The 14,367-nt window shown below is 39.6% G+C and overlaps 1 protein-coding gene across 2 annotated transcripts in view; it reads right to left on the reverse strand.

Annotated features, from left to right (window-relative positions):
• Window positions 1-550: 550 nt before the first annotated feature.
• rbms3 (RNA binding motif, single stranded interacting protein) overlaps window positions 551-14,367 on the reverse strand; it is a 348,159-nt gene continuing 334,342 nt past the window's right edge. For both annotated transcript variants that reach the window (XM_088928552.1, XM_088928553.1), the window contains 3 exons: window positions 9,575-9,685; window positions 1,338-1,427; window positions 551-682 (listed from right to left, as the gene is read on the reverse strand). In XM_088928552.1, coding sequence (XP_088784678.1) covers window positions 551-682; window positions 1,338-1,427; window positions 9,575-9,685 — 333 coding nt within the window. The remainder of the gene's footprint in view (window positions 683-1,337; window positions 1,428-9,574; window positions 9,686-14,367) is intronic.

Genomic DNA, 14,367 nt, shown 5'->3' on the forward strand with positions numbered 1-14,367 from the left:
GATGGGTTTCTACTACAGTATGCTCTCATTTATACAATTTTATCTTACGACTGCACCAAGTTAAAGGTAAAGCATGTTTTTGTAAGTAGACACATCAAGGTGTGCACTTAACGCATTTGTAGTCTTCACAAATACATGAGAATAAAAAACAATCAGTGCTTTCTATTTTACAGTATAATTAGTGAGGATACATGGGATGAGGTTTGACTCTGTCCTTTAAAAATTAGTTTAGAAAATTGCCACTTTCTTTCTGGTGGGTCCCAGGTGATGAGTCTGGAAATTGATATCAGTAGATTTATAGAGATATTTATATAGATTAAGTACTTCTAGATTTTTTATAAATTCATATAGATTAAAGATAGAGCCTTATTTTAACGATCACATACTTCAGGATGCGTTTTTTTAAAGTGGGAGTTCTTATTCAGGGTCGGCTCTCAAAACGCTTCCCTTGACTTCAAAACGATTTACGATGGCGCCCAGTTTTACAGGAAACCCCTGCTCTGTCAGCCTGTCCCTTCCAGCGTTCAACCGGCCGTGTTCTCTCACATACTCACTTCGACTGTTGGTACGAATAAGGAGGTGCATGCTCGCTGCTGGTTTCCACCTGTATCTGTTGCTGCTGTCCGCTGGCTTCCTGTGATGAGGGTGCAACAGTCTGTGGCGAGGCATCAGTCACCACTCCCTTCGGAAGTTTAGGAAGAGGAGAGGATGGGGGGATAAAGGCTGTTTTTAGAGGAGTTCTTTTTTTTTTTTCCTGTGTCGCATCTTTTAAAACTCATTTGCAATCTTGGGGCCAGTTGGATGTGCGTTTTCTCCCTGGTTACTGTTTTCTCCCAGCCTAATTGCCCACTCGACCTGTGCAACTAAAGAGACCCAGTACCGCAGCCCAAGCATAACATAAACCAGGAGCAAAGCAAACTGTTTTGTGCGCTACACACTCTTTAATACCTCTCTGTGTATGAAAAGCTCTTTAATTTTGGTTGTAGGTTGTAAAGCATATGGTGCTGGCAGTGGTATGCGTTAATAAAACAGTTTTAAGCCGTGATACAATTTTGCCTGGAGAAATGAAAGAGCTCAGATTTGAACACAGCACGTCCTAGCCCCAGAACTGCGCTCATCATCGCTTCGAAGTGGATTTAATCACCTCAGTTTTGACATGTTATCTGGTACTGTATGTTTCGCAAGGTTTCTGAAATGCGCCAAACTGGGTAGTATCGGTATGTCTGGTGTGGTGCCGAAGGCGGCAGGTTACGGAGAAGCTCCTGCAGCGCCGGGACGGGGTCGAGCGCGGCCGCCGAGGGAAGGGCCGTGTGTCCGGTCTGGCCAGGGCCACTTACTTCCACGGGGACAGCGGCCGGAGGCACAGCAGTGTACTGGGGAATGTACGTCCCTTGCATAGGCGCAGCAGCTGCGGCCGCAGTCATGTACTGGAACACACAAGCATGGCCGGCGCACGGCGTGTGAGACACGGTGTTTCTGGAGAGCACCTTTATAAAAACACATCTACCATCCCGCGCAAAATTCAAAGCAATTGTATTGCAGTTGAGATAGTTAGGCCCAGTGCAGCACTATTTTACATCGCATCAACTCCCACCCCCCCCTCCACCCAAAAAAAACAACAACAACGTAGATTTAAATTCTCGTTGCCTAAAAGGTAAGATTTCGACGAGTCGAGCAGGGATACTTCACTGAGGCTCTTTATGTTTCCAGCAAGTGCTTTCAAGTGATTCATTTGATAAAAGCTTTCCCCTGGAGTCCTTGGAGATTGTCATTGAGAGTAAGAGCCAAGATTAAGAATATTCATTAGTATTCTCGTTTTATGGGAAGATCATTTCTCTATAAAGGACAAAAAAAAAAACAGAAATGAAAATCTATAATCAAACAGGGGATGCCAACAGGCCTGGGTGTCTGGAGGACAGCCCTGTGACATTCACATATTTATTAGGGGATTAAACCCACCCGCTAAAGGAAAAAGTGAAGCACAGCGAGGGCAGTTCTACCGTGGGCACTCTCCTGTGAAATGTGGAGTGCTTTAGCCTTGCACTTGAAAGGAGCCGAATGGAAATGGTACAGCGAGATTGCACACACAAGAGGGGGGGGTGAGGTTACAGAGAACTCAGAGTGCATTGTATTTTTCCACTGAGGGAGGGGAGGATGCGCTTTTTCCAGCAGAGGATCCCATAATGTAAACTGTTCCCGCCTCCTCTGGCTGGCTGCCCAGTTCACATAAACTGTCATTACCGGGAGTGACTCTAATGGATTGGGCATGGTCCTCTTGCATTTCGCTAATGAGAAGAGCTGAGGAGCTAGCTGATTAACCCCAGAACAGAACATCATGAAAGGGAAGGCGTGCTACTGAAATGATATAGGTGACGGTGCAAAGCCGAAGAGTTCTTTCGCTCTGAAAATTCTCCAAAAACACAAGCTATATCTTTGCCTTCTTTAATTAAACATACATGAAGTGGATACAATACAATGTCTAACATATCTCCCTTTTGTAGGTTATTCGTTATTTTCTATTCACTATACAGAAGATAGTTTAATTCCAACGGATTGAACACCTTTTTTTTCTCTAACGAAAGCACTGTGTTATAAAAGACAGTTATTAAGGGGCTTGATCCAGTATATGGGAAAAATGTTGTACGTTATTATATGCAAGTTGTCATCCCTTTCAAGAAAACGTCTGACTGTTTAGAAAGAACCTTTGCAAAGTTTTATGTACTAATGAGGAGGTCTTTGCTTTTTAAGAAGAGAAATCCAAACTGATCTCCATAAAAAAAAAGCTCATTTGTAATGCAAAACCATCAGCTGGGGTGCCATCTAAGCCAGAAGATGTGAGTTTCTGCACAGACACAACAGCTGCAAAGTTACAGAAGCAGCTAAAAGTTCAAGTTCAAGTTTAAGGAATCCTTGGTCTTGGCCTTTTCTGTACCAGCTTCAGAGAAACAGAGGTGTGGACAGAACCTTTGGAAAACTGCATTAACCTGCACCTGATCAGTTTTATGCAACTGTTCAACTTAATGACTTCAGTAAGCATGCTGGTTGCAAACAAATGTAGCAATTTTATTAAAAACTGCTACAAAAAACGGTAATAGGGTTATGTCCCCTTTCTACTTGCCGCCCTGTAGGTCAACAATACACAATTTCAGTCATCAGCTTCTATCCTTCAATTCATCCATTTCTGATACTGTCCTGGTTAATGCTGTGACACAACACTGAACAAGTACTCAGTGTTCAGAGAGTCCTTGAAGCAATAAAATGTGCTCAGCGAGCGATGAGTCAACAGTAGAAACCTGAGAGGCAAGGAGATGCTTTCCATCTCTGTTTTGGAACGGGGAGCCTGGGTTTCATTTCTGACTATTCAGGAAGGGGGTGTAGGTGCTTTAGGTGGGTGGGGGTGGCTTGCCTATCTGCCATAACTGCCCTTCACTTCCTTTAAATTGAATTCTTTAAGAGAATTGTTGGTGCTGAGGGTGAGTGCATCTAAACCACTCTCCCATCTTACCCAGAAGCCAACTGGTTCCCCTACTTGGACAATTTTGGACAAAAAATGACAAGGAATTAATTTTACTGTGCACTACATGTCTGAGCCTTCTTGTTTTCACTAATTGTACATTTCATTATTAAGAATATTTCTTTTAACTTAGGCACATTTTTAATTGGATGATTCTGCACTTTAGTTTTGAACCACTGGCTTCCCTTGAGTCATTGCTTGGTTATAATATGGATCAGGTAAAGACTACTGTATAAATCTTGTTGCTAAACAGAACCAGATGGCCAGGATCTGACAAGGGGAAAGTCTGAATTAAGGGAGTAAATAACATTTACTTTAAAATTTGATGTTTTAATGTCTCATTTTTTACAGTCTAATTAGTATTTGAATAATTAGACCCCCTCATTTCTTGTTTTTATTAAATTTGTATTTAAAATTTACATACGGGTATTATTGCATGCATTATTGTGGTTACTCTGCTTTGAGTCTACCTTGCAGTAGCATGTGATTTAGAAGACCGGCAGTGCTTTGGTAAAACTGCATCTACTGTAAATGAGGAGACATTTTGTACAAATTCTGAATAATTGGGAGAGCAGACTTCAAAAAAGTTAAAAACCAAAATTCAAAAAGGCTCTTTCAACAGCCACTTTTAGGCTGCATTTTGCATGTTCTGCTGTATATTGCCCAGCCTAGCATGGGGAAAGCTAACCTGACAAATGGTTCTGACTAATTAGTTACTATTTCAGTCTTCCAGCATGGGATAAGCTTCCAGCTTCTACTAAGACATAAACAATCAAACCTGTCTGCACCTTCAGAGGTCCTCACTTGCTTTCAACACTCAGACCTCTTTGCTCTCTAGCTTTCCTTAGCTTTCCTTAGCTACACAAACTACCACTTCACTGAGAGAGATCCCCCTACCAAAAGGAGTGTGAGTGCCACGCCCTTTTATGCTTTGAAAGGCAAGCTAATCACCCACAGCTGAGCCTCATCACACAGGATCCTTGTGGCTTCCTATGAATGTAGTTTCCTCAATGGGGCAGAGCAGAGGAATGCATAGACTTAAGGAGACAGGGGTTTTAGTGTGTATGGGCTTCTCAAAACGTGGTCTAAAACATATTCCCTCTTTAACCTCTGTCACAATATGACCTGCCATATTATAATTTGGTTTTGTCCTGTTTGAATCACAGGATGAGGCGAAATAGCTTTATGGTTTATTGGCAATTAATTCTTTTTTTTTTGTTCACCATTGTAGCAAATACTAAAGAGAAAGGAGCCCATCTGCAGCATTCAGTATACTGGATAAGATCTCTCTGGGTGTTCAGAGTCTCCAGAATATTTTCTGTTGTGAGGCAGGTACAGTACAAGATAATAAGCAGATACTGGGCTGCACTGTATATCTTTAGGAAACATTTGATGACTATCTTCCATACAAATAATTTTAAAAATCTGATTTTTTAGCAGGTAATTTATCTTAGTTACTTCAGAATACAGGAGACAGGAGAACACAGTGGGCAGGTCTCTGGCCCCATGACTTTTGCTCCAGAGCACCCAGCTGTAGAAAAGGGGATCATCACTGCTGGGGGTAACCCCTGCAGCGGACTGGTTTCCCATCTGGGGGAGAGAGTCACATTCTCACTTTGGATAAGCTCTGCCTTGATAAGCCAGGGTGGCTCAAATGTGACAATTACCCACCTACTGTACCTCAAAAGGAGGTGTGTGCTATAATACAGTGGATCACTGAAGTCCTAAGACACACTGTGAAAACATAATCTACCAATGAGGATCTTGACAAAAGACAGGACATAAAAATTCCATGGTTCTTCTGCTTCATCTGGCTTTGAACAAACTGCATAAAATGTGGTTTATACAGTACCTTGTATTAGATAGCAGCCCAGAGCACTTAACTGTTTTGTGGGTTTTGTGGCTTCTATGATATGTCTGTCTGTCTATCTATCCATCTACACTATGGCCTATAGAATGGGTAAAGAGATACAAGCTAAAGTTACAGTCGGGGAACATGCACAGGATCAGATCTCTGGGAAGCTGCCTTCAAGGTTACTGAGATGATCATTTTCGAATCATCTCAGAGAAATGTTCCCCGGGCAAGATAGCTCCTACCTGCAAACATTCATATGAGACTTTGGGACACTGCGCCTCTCTCAGTAACTCCAGCTTCACAGAGTTATTTATTTTTCCATAGCTGTACAGTATATTGCATGCTATTCAAATACTTGGCGCTTAATGGAAGAGGCAGCCCAGCATGACATTTGAATACAATTTTTAATCAAAAGTGCCCTTCCTAGGGTAGTTACCAACCCACTCCAAAAATTTACAAACGTTTTCGAGTGTTTGTATGTTCGCAACCACATACAGTATACAGTAATGCGCTGAGTAGTTTTTGCAATGTTGAACATATTTAATGAGTAAAGCACTGGTGCTGTCCCTTTCTTCCTTCTGGAATAGCAATCCTTCCATAAAACAATCCAGTGGATTAATGTTCTGCTCATGTTCTGCTCACATGGAAAATGTGGACTGCTGTATACTTTAGGGGGTCTGTTGTTCTGCACATTTTATTGTTAAATTACAAATTAACGTATCCTTTGCCTTTCTGTCATTTCATTTCCTGTGTGATGTGTACATTAAGCCATGTGATGATTCACATGGTTTGGTTTAAAAGAGCTTTGAAACAGAGCAATCAAGGCTGTTTGGTAAGGCAGGTGGCCATAAGAACTGTCAGCCAGTGGATTTTTCTCACTAAATCCCACCATACCTGGCCCTGACAATTTCCTTTGAGATGCCAGTTTAATAGGAATAGTTAGTTATACAATAGTTAGTACACAGGACATACCTAATAGGTCATAAGCAAGCAGAAATAAATTAAAAAATGCGGCACTATACTACAGTACTTCTTTAATGCAAAACAGTACAGTAAGGACATCCTGCTGACAAAAGATTAAAAGAATGGATGTTTTATCTGCCCAAATGTAATGAGATGCAGCAATCAATTTAGATGTCACAGACGCATACATACAATTACGGATTTCTGATGCACACAGAGTCGCAGCTCTGACGCACTGTACTAGAGGTGGCAAAGATGCTATTCTGAGCGATTTCAGAACAGATGTGATCATTAAGTAATCACTCCTGAGCCAGCAGAACACCCAAACAGAGTGACAGCTTCTGGACCGGGGAGGCTGGTGGCAATGCTGTACTTCAATAAAATGGTGCCAAAGTGTCATATATGATTATCACAGGTTTTCATCTTATGTGATTATGTGAAACATTGCTAATTTAGCACAATTTTATCCTTCTGTGCTGGATTTTCTTTCGTGGTAGACAGCTTTAATTACAGGATGGATGGAAACTGGAGAGACCTAACACCCTAAATGGCACTGAGCAAGCGTAGTGAATACTGCCAGACTCCACAGAAACAGACAAAGCTACAAGCCCAGAGCAAACATCAAGAGCAGCAGGAACATGAATCTCCTTCTGAACATTATATGAAATCCATATACGATTCTGTAATATCAAGGTTATGAACCATTTAATGGCTATCCCTGAGGCTTAAAATAAAGGATTGATGTAACCACTGGAATGCCCCAGGCTTTTCCTTAGGAAGACCTTTTCAGAATGCTGAGAGGTTAGTAGAGATGTTGATGATAATTCTGTTTCAGGAGAGGAATAGAAGATTTCTGCTGTCACTCTCACCACTAATAGACTAGTTCATGAGGTCAAGTCCTGCCTGCAGCTAAACGTTGCCCTGCTCTGTCTTTCAGTGCTGTAACATTGAGTTAGGCCCAATCAGTTTTTGAAGGAGGTAATAATCTTGACTGTAACTTGTAGTTAAAAAAAAACTTTGTGCCATTTTTGGAAGAGAGACATCAGTTTTTCAGCAAAACATGGGGATTTCAAAATTAGTTACAAGACGTATCATAGGAATCTAGATCATTTTGAAAGTGTTGCAGTTTTCATCATGCTGGTTATAAAGTTCTCATGAAATGTTCATAAAAATCTTATGAAATAATCATTCTGAGTGTGTGTGAGACATTAAAAAAACTATGAATGAAAAACAATTCAGTTTAATTTCTTTAATAAACAACCCATAATTTATGTTTGACTACAACGTAATAAACCTTTAAAATGGACAGATTTATAAGTAAAATTACTTTTATTATATACACTAATATATATTGTGACAATAACTTTCTAGTGACTATACAATTATATTTTAGACAGAATGGCATAAGCTCAACATGTTTGGCTTATTATTATTTCAGAAGTTTGGTCAGACTTGATGCCGATGAGATAGCGTATTGAAATGAGGAATTCACCTGGCTGAGGAAACACCAGTCTGGCTGTAAGGTTGTTCCATGACTGGCTGAGGAAGGTGCTGTGCTGACCCAAAAGGAGTAACCTGAAGTGGTGGTGCTGTGGCCAACTTTGGACAGCCCAACACGGAAGTGGTGTTGGAAACTGTAGTGAGTGAACACTTGCTGATGCATGTTAGTGAATGGATGGAACAGCTAACTGAGACAAGCGAAGGGAACAATAAGTGTAAATGAGTAAATGGATCCATAGGGGATAATGACGGAATCAAGCTTGAACGTAAGAACCCTGGTCTGATTGGTCTATTTGCTACAGGTGAATGTATGAGAGCAGATTCCACGAGAATCCCCCCCCCCCCCAGAAAATAGTGGTGATGATACTTGAGGTGAGCAGAAATCCACTAGGCTTGAGAGCATCTCCAAGGCTACAGGTGGAAACTGGGGAGTGGAGGGCCAACACTGCACCGCTTGGACGCCACCAGGGGGGAATGGGAGAGGGGAAACTCCCTGTCCCCTTCCAGGGCAAGGAGTTCAAGGGAATTTTAAACTTGAGGATGGGGGCTTGTTCACAGTATAACCGGCACAGATTATTATTACAGAAAATTAGAACCTAACAAACACAATGTTATGTTTCTGCTTTGAAATCTACTTCTGTGAGCGACACTTAAGCGACATGTAGGGATTCAAGGTGTAATTTAAGGAGATAAGAAAACCAAGATGAAAATGATATGCAAATGTACAACAAAATTTTAAAAACTTTTAATTTTAATTGCTGCTGTATTAGTGTGAAATATTTTACATAGCAAGATTTTTCACATGGAGTCAAATTAAGTTTGTTAATACCCTGAACCTCCCTATATTCATGGAAAGATTTCATGCCTGAAAACACTGACTATACTGTAAGTGTATTTTTATATTTTCAAATCCCAAGGCACAAACTTAATGTCGATGTAGCTTCAAGCGCTACTTATCTGAGCTGCCAAATGTTCACATAAATGTTTCTTTTTATTTAGAGAACTTTTTGGGTTGTTGGTGTTTTTAGAGATGGAATCTGATTATTGTTTCTTTAAGAGGTTTTGTGGTTTCTTCCACAATTCTTCTGGAAAAATAAACGACAACATTTTTGCAGAATTCTTAGGTCAGTACAGTTTGGAAGGGTGGGAACATTTAGTGCTTTTAGTTCTTGGCTAATGCTTGCCGCAAAAGTACAGCCAAAATTATTTTAGGGTTTTGGTTTGCTTTTCATGAGCGTTTGATGTAAGGCTGTGCAGAGGGGGCTGCCATAATCCCTCTACGCCTAGAAAGACATCCGAAATATCCTCTCTGCAGGTGCAGCCCGGATAGTTCAGCTTTGAGGGAAAAAAAACATGTTTTAGAGGACACACACACCTGTGCCTCCAATATCCACAGCACATCGTCTTTGAAGTTTTAGATCAGCAAGCATATGCATTCGAAAAAAAAAAACTAAACTAGCTAAAGCATACAAACAATATATTTGGAAAAACAATAAATTAGATTTCATCTACCATATTGCCTTAGCACATTACTTTCTGTAGGAATGAGATGGCTTTGCACAATTTCTTCCACAGATGACAGCTTACTTAAATCTATCACGCTGCAAGCCAAAAATAATGCAGATTTCTTAGTGACACTGTAGCATGTCCTGGAGTACCCCGCTAATGTAAACTGTAGTTGCTCAGTAATGCAATATAGAATTCTATTTAAAGCCAATGACAGTATATACTCAGTCACTTACAGTTCCTGTTGTACCCAAAGATAAATGGTTCATCTGCTGGGTAAGAGGCCCCATCATACTGGCAGGCTGCACTGACATGCTGTGGTCCATTGCTGGCGTTATCACAGCACCCTGAAAAAAAACGTGAAGCTCGTTTCACATGGAGTAAGGCCGTTTTATTCCACAGATAGCTTCTCCTGCTTTAACACACATTCGGCAGCTGTAAAATTTCCTTGCTGCAGAAAACAAATTGGTTTCTTGCCTAAAAACATATGAAAAACGTGACTGATCTCTGTAGCATTTCCAAACAACAATTATTTTCAACGTGGAATTGGAAATACGAAATGTTACAGTTGAGCAGAGACAAAAAAACTCACATTTTATATTTTTTACTTTTGGAATCTTATTGTAAATCAGTACTACTTCTGAAAGGGTAGATTACGGGAGGGAAGGGCATTTTACTAAATAAACAAAATATTTATTCAAATGTTTCTTCTTTCTTTATCAGTAAAATATTGTTTCTCTAGTGAAAAAATAAAGAAGTAACCCATGATGCTTTGGAGGGTAAGATTTTGTAAATTGAACATCATTACACACTGACTTATCAAATGAAGAAGGATGTCTTTTTTCCTTTCTTCCAAACACGTCTTTTTAAGGACAACCATGCAATGCCTGTCTATTTTTTACAGGGGTCAAAAATAAGGTTAACCAAAAAGCACTGACTCAGACCAGACGGTGCACACTGGCACAGGCATACTTTGTGTGGTTTTGAGGTTACTTGACATTTTTTCTATTACAGATACATCCACCCTTATCAAAAATATTGTAGCGAGGAGCCTGTCTTTGCTGGGGGAGGAAACCCAATAAAAACGGTCAGGAAACATGGAGAAAATTAAACTGAACGCAGACAGAGGTTTGAGACTAGAATTGAACCCAGGACCCTGGAGCTGGATAGTCGCAGTACTAACTTGACATAATAAATACCATTCATATGGTACTTATATGTTATAAAAAATGAGTAATAATATCTTACAATAATGAGCACAGAAAATAACACTGATTTCACTGACTGCATTTTAATTCACAGATATTTAGTGACGTAATTATGCTGTCACTTCACAATCCCAAATTATTGGAAAATCAAAAATTGCATGCTTTACAATTCTCACATCTTGTACCTTTTAAATCTCCCTTCAAGCAAAGGTTTTTTTTACACTGCATGGTTCTCAGATCAAAGAAAAGTTGACGTAAATAACAAATAGTATTTAGATACTATCATCTTGCAAGCGCGTCATATCCTTGTCAAAAAATCAAACTCAGTGACAGAGGCAGAAATGTACAAAGACAGCTGAACTAAAAAAGAAGTAGACCTCCTGTTTCACTGAAGCTGAATGCAAATGCATGTGATTTTACTGTGCTAATTTATAATAAAGGGTGAATATATCTGTTTATTCAGTCCTGTATTGCACAAAGGAGGTCTGTGGTGTTTCTTTGTGTGGTTAGATTTCACTGAACTTGGAATCCAGTGGTAAGTGATTCTGTCACTCACTCTAGGGAGTAGAAACAGCTGTCACATACACTTCACATATTAAGCACTGCATCAAAGGTGGTGAGCCAGCTGCTAGTGAACTAAAGGCCCATTCTTTGTCACAGTCCGCTCTTTTAAATTAACTCTTCAGCTGGGAAAAATGAATTCTGGGAATGTATGACTCAGTGCGAGTCAGAAACCTGGAGGTTTACTTACTGTACACCAACTGACAAGTACAATTTGCTTCAGCATTTTTATAAACACAACTCTACTTTGCTTACACAGCCAGACATTTAACACATTTTGAATGTGAAATATAATATGGAAAATGTTAAATACGAAAGTATTGGGACAGCAAAGTTAAAACTTGTAGTTTTGCCTTGCAATTCATACTGTATACTTTGGAAGTCACTGTCTTCTGCCTTAAAAATGTTCTGAAAATACAATTCAATATGCATTAAAATATGCCTTCAAACAGTTTGAGACAGTGCTTGTGAAATAAACTGAAACTGTTAACTCTGACTCCAACATTGCAACATGACATTGTTATTTATTTTCTAATAAGACAGGGGAAAATAAAAAACATGTAGCTGTCAAACATTTGATAAATCCACCTTCTTACCTCCTTGTATCCTTGCCAAGACCTAATCACCATAAGTACTATACTATGACAAAAAAACATTAAGTCAAAATTAGCTGTAAAACCTTGTAAAAAGAAAACTGAGGTAAAGACTCTAGCAACTTTTATCAATGCTTTTGATATGTTTGATATTAAGACAGAAATATCTTCAGTGACATTATTTTCTGTGGTGGACAATGGGCTAAGCACACCTGACACTTCATTATCAAAATGGAAGCTCTTTAATTATCTTTGTCCATGAAAGATTACACCACGTCCAATGCACTGCTACCTTTTGTCCCAGAGACAGCCTAATTTGTCCAGAATGCTAGCAAAAGAGAAATTCAGCTCCTCTGTTCAATGAAAATGTGCCAAAGGTGCACATCTGACAACATTTCCAAAGCATGTCCGTGTGTGTTTATATCTGTGTGTGAGGCTTATCAATTACAGCCATGAGCACTGAGCTGGGGCAGCCAGCTATTCAGAGTGTAATGATTCATTTGGGAGACTTACAGGGACAGAAAAAGCTGTCTTGCTGAGATTTCTATCGATGACAGAGGCATGGATGAGAGGAAGATACAAATAAACAGAGAGGATTTTTCTTCACAGTGAATCAAGGCTCACAGCAAACCAAGGAATGAAATAAGGATAATTGATCTGAAGAGTGGTCTCATCTTGTCAGAGATGTACCTGGCTCCTGGCTAAATGGAAGATGTTTCTGACCAACCCATAGACTGACCATGTTTTCTGTGTCAAACTATGAAAGAACTCTGGCTTTTATAAAAGTGAAAATAAGTTAATTTAGATTTGGAGCACATAATCTATTAATCCAAAATAGGAAAGCTAAAACAATGTTAGAGAAGTATGATAGTATTTTAAAAGAGACAGCACTATGACAGACAGTTATGGTTTCCATTAAACTGTCAGTTTCACATACATCTTTATCACGATGGATTGATATGTTTCATACTTTATATTAACTGGAAATACATTTGAACTCATTTTCAATGTTAATCAGTTTCTTCTTGAGTGGTTAGTACTAGAATGCTTAAAGAGTGTTCATGAACTTTAGTTTAAAACCAGAACACTTAGATAAATCTGTAAAAGAGATAATCAAAGACCTACAGTATGGGTGCCTTAATCACTGAAATACATACATTAAATTAATTATTTTGGTGTCCTGTTTGTAATAAGAGTTCATAGCTGTCTCACTGTCTGCTTCCTTGACACTAATTGTGAATTCACAATACTCACTGGAAAGCATTTTGGACCCAGTGACCACAATTCAGCTCAAAAAAAAAAAAAAAAAAAGCTCAAACTTATTAGGTGGAAAACCTGTGCCTGAACCTATGTCCAAAGTCAACAAAACACCTGAAATGCAGAGTTTGCTCAAACACATTTTGCAAACGACAACGATACTGAAAAAAGCAAACAGAATTAGTGAAAAGAGCTTCCTTTCCCTGGAAATAAAGTATACAAAATGCATACCAATTAAAATATACAGTAGGTGTATAACCGTTCATCGTCCCTTGCTGTCTTTGTATGATTCTCATGCTCTTCTGTCCCCACTTAGCCTGCGGTCCCCAGTCCAAGTCCGGCAGGGCCCGTGTGTCTGCAGGGCCCGTATGTCTGCAGGGCTCGTGTGACACACAACATGTGACACAACATGTGTCAGAGGGTAACAACTGATGGGTGAATGAAGCCCTAAAGGAACTCGTATACATGTGTTTTTTAAACAGTGCAAACCATCGTCGTAATTCATGAATATTTCAAGGGGCACACTCATGTGCTGAGTTAAAAGCCCTGCTCTGCAGCCAGACGGCACTTAAACAAAATCCAAGAGGACATGAATGTGCAACTCATGACTGGCAAGAGGCTGTCTATTTTTTTAACGTTCTGAAAAATCTGAAAAACGGTATTTTGAAGATCAAATGTTTGAAGTAACAGACGTTTTTAGCCATCAGTGTACAAAGATCTAATCCACACTTTTCTATTTGGCTTGTTTTTTATACGCACCCCGCTGGTAATTCTGCAGAGGCTGAATAAAAAATAAATTGTTCAGACATTTGCTGTCAAAAGTACTGCATCTCATCCCCACATCAGAACACCATTCCATGCATCTGAGAATGGTAATATTTCCCAACTGTGTGCACAATAATTCCTTATGGATTTGCATGTTTCATTTCACAAAGAAAGCCAGGAGCTGATTGTACCTATAACTTATTCAGTACTGACAAGGCTTTTAAAATAGGAAATGGGAAAACAGAATAACTCCACAGCGAAATTCACCGACGTGTCAGAGAGGGCTAAGCTGATTTTTCTTCTCTTTTTGAAATACAAGCAGGGTAAATGTGATACTTATAAAAACAACATTAACCTTGAGAAACAGTGGGGCTGATGGAGAGCTGTAATTCTCAGCTGGTGATGCTGTTTTTCGTTTCGGTAGATGTTGAGAAAGACTGGTATTGTAACTCTTGTGTAAACCACATGTACTGTACTGTAGATGCCTAGGAAAGAGCTTTAAGAAAGGGGACACACTTAAAGCAATTGTGCAAGAACGACTTTAATTAAACAGAGCATGGCTTACTGATAGAACAGAGCGTTAGTGAAAGAAACAGACCATGTTCCTGCACTGAACATATGGCATGTTTTAGCAGGTCTCGGCTA

Source organism: Atractosteus spatula, chromosome 12, assembly GCF_055471065.1.
Source record: "Atractosteus spatula isolate fAtrSpa1 chromosome 12, fAtrSpa1.hap1, whole genome shotgun sequence".
NCBI classification, from domain to species: Eukaryota; Metazoa; Chordata; class Actinopteri; order Semionotiformes; family Lepisosteidae; genus Atractosteus; species Atractosteus spatula.